Raw genomic sequence first — 17611 nt, 5'->3', positions numbered from 1 at the left:
TTAAGTGTTGTGAATAACCCAAGCATCTAGGCTAACTCTGTGAGAACTTGAATGCTCTGTGGTTGCAGCAATTTACTCCCTAGTCCAAGCCCCGACTAGTATCTAATTTATTGCTTTGTAAAACACTTTGAAATACCTTGAATGCTACATTGTCACACTCTTATGATATAACAACTGGGGTAGATCTGGAAGGTGTGATATGGGATTTTGCATAGTATGTGGACAAGTTCAGTAACAAAAATTTCTATGTCCTGGCCACATGCACCATGTATCTGAGATTAGAATCTGGCCCAGATCACTGTTCAGAAGAATAAGCCACTAAATGAACATCTTATTAATAGTGCTGTGAATTATACAGATAACATAAAGCATGTACTGTACTGCTCAGTGGATTTCTCTCTTCCAAGGACTGATTCCTTATGCTGAATAGGGATTTCATAAAACTTAAATGTCAAATAAATTACATTCATGACAACAATTTTGAAATTCAGATAAAACCAGGGGAGGAAAGTATTTTCATAAAAACATTTATTGGAAAACCTCTGTGACTGGATTTGGCTGTATCAAGTAAATAATATGCTAACAGTGACGATTGCAATCAAGATGCAGATAGCAAATACCACAAGCAGGACAATTAGGCAACATTTGGAATATTTCTTTTCTCTCTCTTTCTTTTTCAGCAAGGTGTCATATCCAGGGGTATAAATATCCCCCATCCAAAATTGTAGATCATTAGGATTTTCCTAAAAGAAAGATCAGAAAATGAACTCAGCTCCTCTGTATTGTATGTAAAGTCACCAGAACATAGTTGGTCAGGAGTATTTTGGTTATCACTCAGTAATTAATTAATTTAAAACATCACAATTCAAATCAGACAAATTTACACTTGAACTCTAGGCTGCATAGATGCTGAATGCTGTCCCACAGAGGACTATTAAAACCATAGTTTTCAGCCAGGAACCTAATGTAGGACACCAGCCATTGGAATGTGATAGAGACCCAGAAGGAACCTCCTGACATTCTCATGCTGTTGCAGAGGTGCTAATTTACAAATGCAGATAGGACTCACTTTTCAGCAAGGAGAACGGTAAAAAAAAACCCCACAAAACCCTAAAAGTAATACACACTAACCCACAAGCAGAAAGGAGTAGGGGTGGTGGGGATGTGGTTATGAGAAGTTAAATTATTTGAAAAAGTACATTGAGACATAATTTATTTGTCCTGGTCCTTATATGGCCACCATCAACATGTTTAGGGCTAGATCCACAAAGGGACTACTTTTAGGTACCGTGCCACCTAATGGAATCCACAGCCCTGAATGAGTCACATGAGGAGAGAAGCACCTCCAAATGGAATCCTCAGAAGCCAGCAAGCTGAGCAAGGAACCACCTAAGCTAGTCACTAGGAACTGCTGAGGAGAGAGGCAGGACTTAGGCCAGTGAGAGAGAATGGATGAGTCTCTAGCCCAGTGATTAGGGCACTTAGGTAGAAAACCTGGGTTCCAGGCCCTGCTCCAATGAATGTTTAAGTATTTTATAAAAAGTAGATCAGCTTCAGCAGGCGAGATGGAAACATCCACCCCCCCCCCCCTCACTCCAAATCAGGCAGAGCGGGGCTTCAAAACTAGGACTCCCAGGTGAGTATCCTAACTACTGGGCTTTTGGGGACCACCTCCCCTCAGCTGTCTTTTGTGTGGACGAGGCATGCCCTAAGAATGCCTACCAGATCACACCCTGCAGTCAAGATAAGCAGGAGAATGCCTAATGTGAGACCCTGCTGGTGGTTAGATGGGGGCTTTGTGTCAAGCAGATCAGCCACGGCAGGACTTAGGCTGTGTGCATGCGCACTGGCAAACATTTGGGCACCTATGGGGATTTTACCAGTGGAAACTCAAGTGCCTAGTGACTTGATACCTATGGAATTAGGCAGCAGCTGAGCAGGGCTTTTTAGGATCTCACTAGTGGCTAAATATTGGACTTAGGTCCCCTAAAGTGGGAATTAGATCTAAGTACCAATCATGAGAGGTAGGATAGTAGTATGGTTAAGATACTGAAGACTGCAGTTCAATCCTGGCTCTAGGCTAGATCTAGCTCTTAGTACCTTACGAACAAATGTGAATTTTCCCCCACATCCCCTGTGTGAGAGAGGAAAATATTATTATACACCTTTTAAAGATGGGGAAAAGTGACATTAAGTGACTTGCTATAGGTGACAGAGGACGGCTGTGGCAGAGCCAGGATTGAACTGCAGTCTTCAGTATCTTAACCATACTACTATCCTACCTCTCATGATTGGATCCATATTGTTATGGAATCCTTACAAAAACATGTTCAGATTTACTTCTGAAACCAGAATCACCAGCAAATGAGCACCTCATTTTATTCAGTGGTTCAAGTGAAAATACAATCCATAGCATCTGGGTTTGTTCATGTATGAGTCTACAGCACAATACCTTTAAGTAGTTAGCCATGTTAGAATGCAGTGAATGCTTGTCATAGTCTTGAACAGTCCAGGAAGGTTTTTTTTCCCTCTCTGCCCAGTCATCATCAGTTCGGATGTCAGTGCACAAGGGATTGCGCTTGATGGTGGATTTCAAGGTGACCGTGGTTATATGTTGACCAAGAGCTTTGTCAATCATTGTTGGACTGACCCCACTCAATTCTAAGCCAGGCTGCTCAAAGACATTTCTTTTTTCTCTCTGCAGGACAGTCAGGACAAAAAATGGTTATCATCCTCATTCTTCTCATGACACAGATGCCCTTACACATTCACAGTCTATTGTGCAGTAGAACTAACTGTAAAATAATAACTGCCTACTCTTTTTGTTATGATCCAGAAAGAGAAAGAGGGCTGGTTCTCCACTTTGTGCAGCTTTTCTTCTTGTGTGGAATGAGGGCCTGTGCAAAATGAGTGCCAAATGCTGCTGTCGGTATGAATTGGCATGGTAATGGCTGTTGGAAGAGACGACTGTCATAGAAAACAAGTGCAACAAAATAACTGCCATAAGAATTGGGTTTAGAATTGCTGTTCTGATGAAGACAAAAGAAATATATGATGCTGAAGCAGAGTTGTGGGGACCAAAATGCATTAGAGATTGAGGGCCCAAAACACACATGGGTGTAACTTCACATAGCTTCTGTCCTGCTTTAGTCTCTGCAGAAACTGAACAGATTCCACTGATTGTACCTTCACTGAACCCTTTTATCTTAAGCTCCCTCCACTATTTCCACAACAGTCCCAGTGCAACAGTCCATTTACAGCACCACCATGATTTTTTTTGGCCCTCTCCTCAGGACCTGAGTAGCACAGAGGTCTCCCTCCCCGAGGACTCCATGTAACTGGGCTCAACTACCCCTGGCTCCCTTTCTCTTCCCCAGGCCTTCCTTCCTGCCTCTTTATCAACCTTGAGCTGATGGAGTTTTTGGCAGCTTATCCCAGCCAAGCCAGCCAGCCTGATTGTTTAATTTTCTCCATCAACTTTCTTAAGAGGAACTAATTAACATTTGAGCAATCAGAGTGCAGACTCACCTGTTTGCTCCCTGTTCCCTCCCTCCCTCTGACACAGTGGTGTAAGTGGATATATCTTGATTGATTTAGTGGAGTTTCACCATGGGACAACGGGGGTAAGATTCTTACCCCAGTTCTGGATTCTTTGTCTACAGTCTTTGTTTACACTACTGAGTAGGGTCAATCTAAGATACGCAACTTCAGCTACGTGAATAGCACAGCTGAAGTCGACGTACTTAGATCTACTTACTGCGGTGTCTTCACTGCAGTAAGTCAACAGCCGATGCTCTCCCATCGACTCCGCTTGTGCTCCTCATTCTGGTGGAGTACCGGAGACGACGGGAGAGCGCTCAGCAGTCGATTTATCGCGTCTATACGAGATGCCATCAATAGAACCCCGCTGGATCAATTGCTGCCCGCCAATTCGGTGGGTAGTGTAGACAAGCCCTTTGTGTCAAGTAAAAGTGCTAGAGCAATGTAAAGGGGCCCTCAAAGCCCAATATTGGGCTGGGGTAGAATTCTGCTGGTGAAGGCACTGTAGAAGCCCCAAACCCTTCAAGAGCTGGCAAATATTGTGCAGGCCAGTGCTGTTACCAGAAACCTGAACAGCACAATTTCAGCTCACCACAATTCCCTTTTCACTGCTACTTTGAATTAAATGAATTCTAGCAGCCCTGGAAGACACATTTTTGATACATTCATCACATCCCTTAAATAAATTCATAGCTGTCCAAAGGCAGTCCCAGAATTACTCTTACAGCATATGTGCAGTACAAATGAAACTCGCCTGGTTAGAAAATAACATTTCTCTCCTAGTTCCTTAACAGTTCTTTGGACTGGAAACTTTGATTTGAGACAGCTGAAGTCTAAGCCTGGACTGGTGACTGCATCATAGGGAGCACTGGAGAGGAGTTAGAATCACATACTAAAGCAGCCTTATTAAAAAAAAAAATATCTCAGCGAAGCGCTCAAAACAGATTTCCAAATACTCCTTCCCACACCTCCATAAAAGGTCTAAGCAGCTTCAAAATTCATTTACCCAAAAAAGGTTTCAAAGGCAAGCAAAACAAGATGTTTTTTCCAGCCTTCCAAGGGATAAATGAAGAGATTTAATATATACTAATTCCCCAATCATCGTGTGTGTGTGCGCGGGGGGGGGGCGGGGGGGGCGGTTGGTTTCTTTTAAAATAATGTGAGGGGGGAGAGAAAACAGAAGATTCTATATACATAATCCAGTGAGGAAATATCATTCAGGCATTCTTATTTCTCTCCCATGCACAAGGAACTAAGTGTGTTTCCCATCCATAATCATCATGATCTGGTACTAGAGGGCAGATGGATCCCCATTACCCACAGCCCATGTGTTAGCTCACTGCCGTTGCCGTATGTCAGTATTTAACTTTGACAGAGGTTTCACATCACAGTTTTAGCTGGCACTAGAGCCATCTGGCTTCTGCTGGCCTGTTTTCAGTTAAGTTGGCATTTTAAACTGTCTACTCTTGCTGCCTGTATTTTACTGTGTTTCTTTAATTACTTTAATGATGCTTCCTGCAGGCTTGCAAAATGGATGTACTTGGAGAACATAGCATAAGAACTTAAGAATGGCCATACTGGGTCAGATCAATGGTCCATCTAACCCAGGACCCTGGCTTCTGACAGCAGCTGGTGCCAGATGCTTTAGAGGGAATGAACAGAACAGGCCAATTGTCGAGTGATCCATCCCTTGTTGTCCAGTCCCATCTTCTGACAGTCAGAATCTTAGGGACACCTTAGGGTTATGTCCCTGACCATCTTGGCTAAGAGCCACTGATAGATAAGTTCCAGTTATAATTTTGGTCTTCACAACATCCCATGGCTACAGCTTGACTATGCATTATGTAAAGAAGTACTTCCTTATGTTTGAATCATAGAATACCAGGGTTGGAAGGGACCTCTGGAGGTCATCTAGTCCAACCCCCTGCTCAAAGCAAGTTTTAAACTTGCTGCCTATTAATTTCATCAGGAGGCACCTGGTTCTTGTGTTATGTGAAGGGGTAAATAACACTTGCTTATTCACTTTCTCCACACTATTCATGATTTTATAGATTTCTATCATATCCCTCGTTAGTTACTCTTTTCTAAGCTAAACAGTCCCAGTCTTTTTAATCTCTCCCCATATAGAAGCTGTTCCATACCCCCTAATAATTTTTGTTGCCCTTCTCTGTATTTTTCCTATTCTAGTATAGCTTTTTTGAGATGGGGCAACCAAAACTGCACACAGTATTCAAGGTGTGGGCGTACTATGGATTTTAGTGGCATTATGATATCTATCGCTTTCCTAATGATTCCTAACATTCTGTTAGCTTTTTAAATTGCTGCTAGGTATTGAGCAGATGTTTTCAGTGAACTATCTACGACTCCAAGATCCCTTTCTTGTTTGATAACATGTATTGTGTATGTATAGTTGGGATTATGTTTTCCAGTGTGCATTACTTTGCATTTATCAACATCGAATTTAATCTGCCATTTTGTTGCCACCTCACTGTTTACCTTTTTTTCACAGATCATTTATGAATATGTTGAACAGCACTGGTCCTGTATAGATCCTTGGGAGATCCCGCTATTTACCTCTTTCCACTGTGAATACTGACCATTTATTCCTACCTTTTGTTTCCTGTCTTTTACTCAATTACTGATCAATGGGAGGACCTTCCCTTTTATCTCATGACTGTTTATTCTGCTTATGAGCGTTTGGTAAGGGACCTTGTTAAAAGCTTTCTGGAAGTCTAAGAACACTAGATCCACTGGATCACCCTTGTCCACGTGCTTGTTGACCCCCTCAAAGAATTCTAATAGATTGATGAAGCAAAATTTCCTTTTACAAACGCCATGTTAACTCTTCCCCCATTGTGTTCATCTATGCATCTGATAGTTACCACCAATTTGCCTGTAATGAAATTGGCATACTGCCCTCTAATTGCCAGGATCACCTCTGGAGCCTTTTTTAAAAGTAGGAGAAGATTACATTGAAGAAAGTGGGCACTCTCACCAGGGGAATGTTCATCCTGCCTAGGCTAAAATATTGTGAAGAGAATGTGCCTTGACAGTGTTGAATTTTAAAGCAGTTGTTTTAAATAAAAATCTTTCAAAATAAAGTCAGGCGAATTGGTTCAAATTTTTCTCAGTGCAATGGTGATTTGACCACATGTTATTGGTGTTGCACCAAATAATCTAATTAACACTGCATCCCAGCAGTTAATCTAATTAACCCTTCTTTCCCATGGGGAATAGTGATGTAGGAATGTGGGTATACACTACCCATGAGCATGATCAAGGGGAAGAGATAATGGCAGCGGCAGCTAGAATTTTTATGAGAGTAGGTCTGGTAAATGTGGTGGGAGATTTGCAGGGAAGACATAGTGGTGTGGAGATGATGATGTAATTAACATGAATGTATCAGAGCATGCTATCTTGGAGATTTGGAAGTAGATGTAGCCCTGAAAATAGAGAATGAGAAGGAAAGATGCTGCCTTAGAGAAGTAGAGGTTTAGGTTTAAGGGATAAGAAGACAGAGAGATAGCAGGTATCCCGCAAGAAAAGAGTAGCACACAAGAAGCAGAGAAATAGAAGAGGGGTAATATGCAGAAAAATATTATAAATATTCATTCACAACCTCTTTGCATAGACTTTCATTCTAAACGGATTGTGTTAATAAGAATGTTCAACGAAAGGGAAAGCGTTGTGAATCCTGGTACAAATGTGCAAGTACACAAGTACTGATGATATATATAACATAAGTTTGAGAAGCCAGCTTGACAGGTCTTTGTGGATTTGGAATTGATGGGATCTAAACAGAAATAATAGCATGTGACTTAAGTGACTATTCATACAATACACATAGTGAATTGGGAGCAGTGAACAGTCAGAGCAACCATTATACTGAAGAACTGATAAGGAAGCCACAGTCAGAAATGTATACACCAAGTATTCATTGAGCAAATCTGCAAACCCTGAAGTGTTTGCTTTACAAGTAACTTGCCAGCAGAAAAAGGGCAACATGCTTTGACTAATTTTTCATTGTGAATTCTTTTCCTACCTCTAAGTAGGACAGAAATCTAGTGTAGAGAATGCGGCCGTACAATGAACCTGAAGACTTACAGAGAATTAAAGATGGCTCCATTCCTGGAAGACCTAGTTTCTTGGTGGGGTTTCTAATCCAACCTAGTAATTTTATTATTTCATGGCATAAACTACAACATGATCTATTTATTTACAAAACATTTTAAATCACATCACATGATACCTAATTTTTGGCTTTTTTTCTTTAATCATTAGAACTTTTTGAAGTTTCAGCATACTTTTGTCTATTCCTATGATGAAAAAAAAATGTGTTAAAGTAAAGAACATGATCCATCAAAACCAGGAAATCAAGAATTAAGGCAGAAACTTGGTCTCAAGCCCAGTTTACTATAAGTAGGGATCAAAGGGATTTCTACACAATAGGTGATTTTACATATTGTAGGTCAAATTCTGTTTGCTATATATATTATATAACACCTTGTAACAGATGTTCTTACATCAAGCTCTCACATAGTCGGTCACTTCACTGAGTCACTTGACTAAACTAGAATAATATTTGGTTAGCAGTCCTTTGCTCCCACAGTGCCTCCTTCCCCTGAGCTTGCTGAGGCCATATGACTTTCATGGCATGGCTGACCTTGACCTTTAGCTCCTAGACATGTCGAAGGTGGGATTCCAACTCTGCCATTGAAGAAAATCTTGTTTGTTGATTGGCCCATGTAGACAGCATTATAGAAATGTAGTCCAGAGGTGACAAAGGCAATAATAACTCTGACAAGTTTCCTACTTTGCAGGAAATTTGCAATCTTTGTGCCAGTCTTTGTGCTAGATGACTACAAAGTGCTCTTGGCTACAGCTGCACCATGACCATCTGGGTATTCAAGAGGCTAATAGATTGCAACCAATGCTAAGAAAATGTGAAGAAACTGCACCTAATGAGGGGCAAGATATCAGTTTCACCATCTCTGCTAGCTGTTATACACAGCCTACTAGCATCACCCTCATCTTGTCTGAACTGAATTTCAGCCAGCTAGTCCTAATCCAGGCCCCAATCTTGGCTAAATATTGGAGTGCTGAGCGACTGCCTTGGCTGAGTCCAATGAAAAACAGATGTAGAGCTGAGTGTCATCAACATACCAATGACAATGCAGCCCAGATCAGCTCCGTATCTCCTGTAGTGGCCTCAAATACAAACCAAAAAGGTAGGGTGACAGAATGGAATATTGGCAGCACCTCACATGAGAGAACTCTTGGGGCAGAAGAGCAATCACTCAGCACTAGACCATGTGGGTCCTCTCAAGAGGAAGGAATGGAGCAATTAAAGCACCACTTCATCTATCTTTGTCAGTGTCCACAACTGTGCCAACAAAACCTCATGGTCAATGGACAGAAAAGCAGGTGGTAAATGTGAAAGTGTCAGGGTATGCACTTGGTTTTTCTCAATTGCCAGGAAGAGATAATTAATGAACGAGGCAAGGGCTGTCTGTACCAAGCTAGGCCTAAAATCAAACTGATAGTGGTCCAGGGAATTTAAGTAGTACACAGATTGCCAAGAGTTGCTTCAGCACAAACTCCTCAATAACAATGAAAGTGGGCGGCAGGGCAACAATTACATTAGCAAATAATTAGCCTGAGTTAATTCTGTGGAAAGTGATAAATTCATTATACACCTCAGAGCATTATGTCACACCCCTGAGAAATGCACTCGCTCAGATCCTTGTCTTTCTTGAAAGGCATGCGTCTGGGAAACTAGCTGTGACAGAAAAGGAGCTGCTATGTACGATCTAAGTTCTGGACATGCAATAATGATCTGAATATTATATGCAGTGTTGATGTAGCTGTGTCAGCCCTAGGCTCTTAGAGACAAGGTGGATGAGGTAATATCTTTTATTGGATAAACTTCTCTCTCAGCTTGTGTCTCTCAGCAATAGAAGTTTGTCCAGTAAAATATATTACCTCATCTACCTTGTCTGTGTGAATATTATAAGTGACCTGGTCATTGGGGTAAAGTTACTGTATAGCTATTGTGGTTTATTAGCATTTCCCATATGAATGTATCTAACTTAATGGAGGGTGGGGCTGTGGGAAGAACCAACAGAAAAGGAACACCATGGTTCTTTAAGTAAGCAATCTCAAACAAATGCTTGGAAGACAACGGGTCCAGCTGTTAGCTTTAAGGTTCCTGTAGCCAACACATTGCAAGTGTTGTTTTGCCAGAGCTGGGAGGCTGGAGATCAAAAGAAAACTAACGAGTTAAAAAAACGTTCTCAAGGGAAGAAGGGAGTGGGTCACTTGCCAGAAGCTGTCCAGGGAGACAGGTTGACATAGGGAAAGGCTCTGCTGAGTGAGTTGCCTTAGGGAAAAACAAGCATTAGTATGGGCTGGTTTATTGTCTTAAATCTGTTATCTCTGAAATGCTTTTAATCTGACATATAATACTCTGCTTGAAGGAGAGTGTCTGATCACAGGTTGCTGCTGTCATTGCGCCGAGAGAAGGGAACCAAACTGCAGGGGCTGAGCCTAAGCCAGACTTGCTGAGGTAAATCACAGTTAGTACACAGGGCACTGAAAGCACCAAGATTATTTTACTTAATAGTTACATGACAAAAATATACAATAAGAGGGAACGAATATTCACTCTGCCTGACATCAAAATAGAAAGTGAAAAAAAGCTTTTGCTCTGAAATGAAGATTACTTTTATCAGCCTACCTTATATAATGGAATAAATTAAGACACTTATCGGTGAAGGAAACACATAAGCACTTAAGTGCACTTCAGTTTGAATGAGCTCATGACAAATGTCCCAAGAAGCACACAAATACATGGCTGAGCAGTCACTTTACACAGGGAGGCCTGAGTAGCAATGTTTCTTAAAAGCAAATGAATTTCTGGACAGAGAGTTTCAGCTATGCTCAAGGTTTAATAACTTTAGGAGGGCTGTAGATCACAGCCACCTGTTCAAAACTGAAACACACCCCTCCTGTTTCTGAATTAACTACCTCTTACACCCCCATTAGTCTGTTCATCATGTTATTCCTAAACCATTAGCTCTGCACTGTGCTATCGTGTTTATTCTGAAGTCTGGAACACATCAGGTGTTTAGTTTCTCCTTATTTGCTCATCAGCAGAAAAGAGAAATAAAAATGCACATTGTGTTTAAGTGCTTTAGCTGAACTACTTGGATCTACAAATGAACATGATTGAAAGGAGAGTTTGTGCCTTAGATTTAACATTTTAAAAAATAACACTCTGATTTCCATGGGAGATGGTGATTTGAGTAATTTCCCTTTGAGAATGGTGCTGGTGCTGGAATGAATTTCAGGAGAATTCTCTCCAGGGGGATTATGAGGAAGATGCCATTTTAAGGGAGAACATTCTCTACAGTTTTAATCCTATTGGAAGTTTTCAGTGATGGCTCAATGACAGCTGATCTTACTTAATTAAAATAGGCTGGGACATTCCCTCCTGAGGACTGGGCTCTGTGTTTGGCTCTCCTCATACCTGCACAAAGTGATGGGATGGGAAATAAGCCACCATCACTCCCAGTCTCTTGGATCTTGTGGGCATCTCTTCTTGAGGTTAGTGCACTGTGCTGGGGCAGGGAGAAGGTGTGTTAATGTGTTACAATCCTATGTGCGGGCAAGAAAAACAGTCCTTTATTGTTACGATGACCTTTATTTTAATAAAAGAATTGGCTGTCCCATACTAAATCATTCTATCAATCATGTGGGGGGTCACCCCTTGCAACCCCATTATTGGAAACTCACCACCCCTCAGTTTGGCCTGGCTGACCATCTGCAGGTGGCCAGGCCTCTGGAGGGGTGGCCAGGCCAAATCTGAATGGCACCAGTAGTTCTTCAGGTGTGCTGATAAATGGCCAGAGCTTGGAGGGCCATGCAGGGAAACTGGGGGTCTCTGTCTGGGTGATTTGCAGGGGCAAAGATGGGGAGTCCAGTTCTTGCTCCCCTCAGCACTGCAGCTGTGCTGCACACTGGGGTGGGCCCCTTGTGATGCCTCAGTAATTGCCAAGCTGTGGCTGTGGTCCAGTGCTGGGCACAGGACGCAGAGCAGGAGTCTCAGAGCAGAAAGTGAAGCTTTTACAGACGGTCAGGAGCAGAACCAGGTGGAGAGCATCCACTGGGGGACAGGCAGCAGGAAAGGGGAGAGGAGGGTCCCTGGGGAAGCAGGATTCCCCAAGCACTGTAAATGGGAGAAGTACATAAGGGCTTGACCTTATTTACCCTCCTCAGAAAATAGCCAGGCTCCCCCAAGGGGTGACCAGAGGGAGAGGAGTGCACAGGCTACTTGCTTTCAGGACCAGTGGCCTTCTCCTTAGACTCGAGCAGCATCTGACATCACAGACGATGGAGGGTGACAAGAAGTTAATTGTGGGGAGCAGGTTTCCTCCCCTGTTTTAAAGTGATTCTTTCATTTTACTCTTTCCCTCATTTTCTGTCCTCCAAGGCTGTGATAGTAAACAGGAAGCAAAGGTATGGGGCGGAGGCAGCACCTTACAACAAGAGGAACTGTTTCCCTCTCACACATACAAGAGTTTTCTCTGAATCCAACCCCTGATGTCTACAGCAATGTCTTGCATTATAGTTACTCTCACTACACCCATTCCCCCACAGGCTGAACTTTTCTGTTTCCTACTTTGGAAGAAGGAAGTTGTTTGGCCAGAGCAATAATGTACATTAAGATGTTTCATGTTGAAGAAGCTGCTGTAGATGTTGTGTATCACTGCACCAAAGGTGTCTGATCTCACCCAGCCAGGGACGGAGACTAACTTGACTGGTGTCGTAGTGAGTCAATGGCAGAGTTGAGGGAAATCTAACTGCCCTCATGCTTGATGTGGCAGGTTCTCAATGCACAGGGTGGGGATTGTCCTTTCCTGTTCATTTAATCTCTCAGGTAGATGAGGACTGAGTAACATGTGTGGCTGTTATGGGATCTCCAGAGCACAGCACTTGACCTGAGGAGTTCAGTGTGGCCTGTAGCCTCTGTCATCACCTAGAGGCCTACTGACGTCTCAAGTTTCACAAGTCACCATCCCTGAAGAAAAATCAGTAACTTTCCGCACTCTCAGCCATGCATGTGTGTATGTGTGTGTGTTAGGAAAACTGTCCCTTATTTTTGCAATACAATGTTGGCAACCCTCCTCCCTTCTGAGGGCAACTTCTGGGGCAGCTGCAGTTGGAGTCATCCCTAACAACTTGGCTCCAGTAGAGTCACATAGCTAGAGAGCCAAAGAGGGGAGCAATTGTCTCCCACACCCCCCACCGGTGAAGTGGTTCTGTCTTCCAGAACATCCACTGAGATCTGAACACTTTCTGGAGGTCAAAACCCATGCTGATTCCAAGAGGACACAGGGCTAGGTTTTTATATGTTGCAATCTGGGGAAAACTCTATGAGGGGAACCTCTACTTAAAGGGTTTCTTCTTTTCTTCCCTGTCTCTGTGTCCTCTGTCTTTCACCCTAACTACTACCCAGGAATAACCCTCTGGTGTCTGCTTAAGTAACTCACCCAACAGCGGTCATGAAAGCCAAGTTAATTGTATGGTACACAGTCAGTGACTCTTAATGTCAGTTATTATGGGGAGACAGTAGCTGCTTCTTATCTTTAAGGATGTAACTGAATTTCCATTTTAAGCCTGAATTTTTTCTCTTCCAGAATTTTCCTCCCCTCTAGCTCCTACCAGCATGTTGTTCCTGGGAAGTTTCCATATGACCCCATATAATAATAAATACAATTAATGTTACACAATATCATTCATACACATACTGGGAAATGCTAAAAAATACTACAACCAGGAGTCAGCAGGTCAGTGCCAGTACTAACAAGTGTGGACCTATATGAGAGTGATAAGGTCTGAGCTCATGATATCAGGAAGATTGTTCTCATACAGCTTGCTCCTGCTCCCACTGAAATCAATGGCAAAACTTTCATTGACATCAGTGGTGCAGGGTCAGAGACATGCAGTGGCTGCAACCACAGCAAAAGGTTCAAACCCAAATTTCATTTGTTTCTGAACCACAACATTTATAAGGAATAATAAGGAAAGAAGTCAAACATTCAGGTCTTTCCTTTAGACCTTACCTGTAAATAGACTTTGTTGTGCCATTGCTGTGCGCCTGGAAAAGCTGCTTCTGGAAATTTTACTAGGCTGGCTTGTAGAAAGGCAGAGTTTTTCATTAAAGACTTCACATCTAGTTGTAGGAATTTATCAGGATGGTTGTTGTTTGGCAAAACAGAGAAGTCCATTTTCCCCTCCTGTTGAGTAATAATGAAAACAGCCCAGTCTTCTGCTTCCTGGCTGCTGTGTGCTCCTTCTATTATTAATGAAGTGAAAAAGGACCCTACAGTTGCCTGAAACTGTAACTGACCCCTGCTTGGTGTCACACTCACTTATATCATCTACCAGTGATAAAAGATCATTTAGAAGCAGCATAGCAGGCAAGACATGCTTCCCTAAGTGCCGAGCTCAAGTTTTCAAGTTTAAGGTCTATTTTGATAGATGTATACGTGTTCATTAAAACTAACAGAGTATCAGTGACTAGATGCGTGAGACACTTAAATGCACACCCGCACTTCCTTAAGTGACTTGCCAAAGATCTCAGGCTTATAGTATTTCTTTCTCAGCTAATTAGAAGCAGTTCATACCACAACAGGAATGGTGCAAGTCCTTCAGCAATTATTCTTTGGGGATATAACTCATTTGATTTTGTCACACACTTCAGCACAGTAGTTTGATGTTGTAACAGTAACATACACATTCTCAGATTAAAGGGATATTTCGTCAGAAAGTTTTTCCTCAATATGGGGAATATTAGTTTATTTCATCTATTGATACCGCATGTGTTCCTTAGGAGCTTGATCTTTCTTCGTGTCAATGGTAAACTCTAATTGTCTTGAATAGTATAAGATCAAGCCCTTAATTTTCATTATTGTATCTGTGGTGCTTATATTTTATTTCAGAGTTTGATATTTTATTTCAGTACTTCATATTTATAAAGCCACTTTGATTTTGACTGATGAAATTTCCTTCCCTCAGCCTCGCCACCAACTAGAACCAGTACAGGTAATAAAAAACACCAAGCTTTTACTCTTTGTTTCGATTCACAAGTCAGATGACATCAGTTTTTTTTGACTGGATGAGTAAACTCTTGTAGGTCCTGCTTTAGCAAAATATGCAACTATGGATAACTTTAAGAATGTGACTAGTCCTATTGACTTCAATTTAACTCAAGTTAGTGCCTAATTTTAAGCATATGAGGATCTTCAGCTCCCATTTAACTAAGCACTAGCAAGGCAGTCACTTTGCAGGACTGGGACCTATATAAATGGATAAAAAAAGCCCCAGACAATTTATTTGTTATAAAGGTACAGTTTGAAATTATCTGACTTGTAGAGCAGCTCAACAAAATGGCACTGAAATTTGGCTTGACTAAATAATTTTTCATCTAACTCTGCGAAATTGCATAGTTAGGCAAGAGGAGTTGCTGCCTCCTTGCAGGACCTACAGTATGGCTGGCTGTGATGAATGACCAAATACAACATGTGACTGAATCATTTATTGCTCTGTCTACTATTCAGCTTCTAATTTGGTTTTAGCAGAATGCAGTTATTCAGAATTGGGTCAAATATTACAACTAAAAGCGGCCTTTGTTACTTTTTGGGGCCTGAACTCCAATGCCACGACCTCATTGGAGGGGAAGGGCTTCAGCCTACTTTCCTGATACGCCAAAGACTGCCGTAGCATACCACTCATTTTTGTTTGTGTCATTGAACCACTTTGCAGGAAGGCATGGAATGCTATAGAATGGAATATACAGCTAGATTACAGTTTGTGACATTCATGAAGTTATTGATTTAGTTTAATAGCTATACACTGCTATGTCGCTCTATTTACCATGGTGACTTCAGCGAGTGTGGTGATTAGTGCTGTTAAATGCTTGGATAGATAGGCCCCATTCCATCTTTCAGGAGCACATAAATCCTCTGCAGCATCTCCCAGTCACAGGTTGCTGAGATGTGGATGTCGACATTGGTTAGGGGTTTTTTTTGTTTTTTTTTTAAACTCTAATTTGCTACTCTTCATTAAATATTTAATTTACTTTTCTTTTTACAGGGAATGTTTATGCATAGAAATGACCCAAAGGACACTGCTTCTGTAGTGCTCACTGAGGATGAAAGTGAATAGAAATGCTCCTCCAGAGTAAGTGACATGCAACTAAAATTCCAGGAGTACTTCACCTGTCAGACAGGTGGAATAAGTGGTAATTGTTGTACTTTTGGCCAGGGCTGTGCTTTACAGTGTACATTGGGAGTGAAATTCCCTCCTGCACAGAAAGCTAGTACAACCTCTATGCAATACTTAAATCTCACTTAATGGATACTTAAACCAGTCAAAATACTTATTTGATACTTAACTCAGCCAAAATAGGGTTTAAATGAGATTTAATAGCATACAGGCCTTTTGCTGGACCCTCTGAATAGGAGTCCAGCTGAACCCTTATTGTCCAACTGAACTTGGATAGTTGACATAGGTTGAAGTGTTATTCATCAGGTTGGAAGGAAAACTCATTAATAGAGAGAGACTGCTTGAAGAACTGAGTAAATTCTGCTGTGACTATCTATTGCTGGAAGAGCACAACTGCCTCACTGAGCACATCTGGAAAGTACTTCCAGCTGTCAGTCAGATCAGTGTGCTCTCCGGGGTGGCAGTGCTGTGCAAGGCAACAATGCATTTTGAGATCATCATACTTGTGCTCACAAACCCAGTGCATTCTTAAAAAAAACCTTCTCCCTCTTTTTCGAATAAAATGGCACATTGATCTGTATTGTTTCTTTGAATTATAGGGAAGTGCTTAAATAAAATGCAGCAACAAAATATACATTATTTCATTTTAAATTCATCCAGAGAAGGAAATATGACGCATTTATACTATGTGTACACATGACTTCCAAGTTGCAGACTGCACGCACAGCTAATAATCAAGTGTTACAGCCACTGAGGAAACGAAAGCTGTAGCTAAAATTGCAGGTAAACTTAGATGATAACTCCCGATTTCACTCATTCTATGTAGAAAATATTCTCATTTGCCTCTGAAACTTTGCATCGTTGGTGCCAGCCCAAAGGTAATTTTTTTTGTGCATCCCTGAGTGCCTAAGGGTAGCAGTTCCAACCACTCCCATGCCAGACACATTCCTCCTACAGACAGTTTGCAAAGGGGTATTCAGGAGACAACCTATAGCTGTCTTCCTCTCTCCTGAGCTGCGGGACTTCTCCCCCTCAGGTCCAGAGCTTTTAGAGCCCCTTTATGCTGCTCAGTCCCATGGACTTGTAGTATGGAGGCAGGGGTGGGGATGATGACAAGCTCTATTTAAAATTTAAAAAAGGGAAACAAACCGAGCAATAATTCAGATGCACAAAATAGGAAAAACAGAAATCAAGAAAGAGGTTTTATTTTTTTATTGAAAATGTAAAAATCATGTGAATCATGTACAATATTTTCTCATAAGGAAAATTTTAGTTGTTTCATAATGTTTCACAAAATTGTAAAACTTTTTTTTGTATAAAGACTTTCATAAAACAAAGATGAAACGAAAGCAGTATCACAAAGCTATCTTCTAAGTCATCAACAAAGAACTGGAAAATGTTTAACAGATTACGCATACAAAAGGCAGGAAAAAGGACTCTTCCATTTGTAGAACTGCAAAGAGGACAGACAAAGGCATAAAGAGGCATGGGTCTTTTGCTGAAAACATTTAAAATCAAGTGACATGTTAAAACAGTACAGACGTGGTTTCATAGGATGGTACAAATTCTAGAACTTGTGTTTCTCTAAACTACCTCAAACAGTGCAACAGTGAGTGATTCAGTGTAAATCTCTACAGTGTTTCATTGATTCAATACTTGTGTTCAAGTATGTGTTCATGAGCACGATCAAAATCACTAGTTCGCTATTTTGATTTTTTTTGTTCATCATAGGTTATATGTTACAGTAGATTCTCTCCTACAGTATGTCTCTAAACCAAAGAGA

At 41.4% G+C, this 17611-nt stretch overlaps 1 protein-coding gene across 1 annotated transcript; it reads right to left on the bottom strand.

Annotated features, from left to right (window-relative positions):
- Positions 1-563: 563 nt before the first annotated feature.
- MINAR2 (membrane integral NOTCH2 associated receptor 2) lies at positions 564-13829 on the bottom strand. The gene is made up of 3 exons (XM_073346229.1): positions 13665-13829; positions 2453-2698; positions 564-743 (listed from the first exon to the last, which is right to left on the bottom strand). Exons 1-3 carry the CDS (start codon positions 13827-13829, stop codon positions 564-566), a joined length of 591 nt encoding a protein of 196 aa, XP_073202330.1.
- Between the last annotated feature and the right edge of the window lie 3782 nt (positions 13830-17611).

The sequence above is a fragment of the Lepidochelys kempii genome, chromosome 5 (genome assembly GCF_965140265.1).
Source record: "Lepidochelys kempii isolate rLepKem1 chromosome 5, rLepKem1.hap2, whole genome shotgun sequence".
Taxonomy (NCBI): Eukaryota; Metazoa; Chordata; order Testudines; family Cheloniidae; genus Lepidochelys; species Lepidochelys kempii.
This window is presented reverse-complemented; position numbering and strand designations above follow the sequence as displayed.

Bases quoted from the DNA above. Each gene is read 5' to 3' on its own strand.
- MINAR2 (XM_073346229.1), bottom strand. From the start codon at position 13,829: ATGGACTTCTCTGTTTTGCCAAACAACAACCATCCTGATAAATTCCTA. The intron at 2,699-13,664 runs GTAAGGTCTAAA...ACTGTCCTGCAG, and splicing joins ACAACAAAGTCTATTTACAG to AGAGAAAAAAGAAATGTCTT. The intron at 744-2,452 runs GTATTGTGCTGT...TCTTTCTTTTAG, and splicing joins ACATGGCTAACTACTTAAAG to GAAAATCCTAATGATCTACA.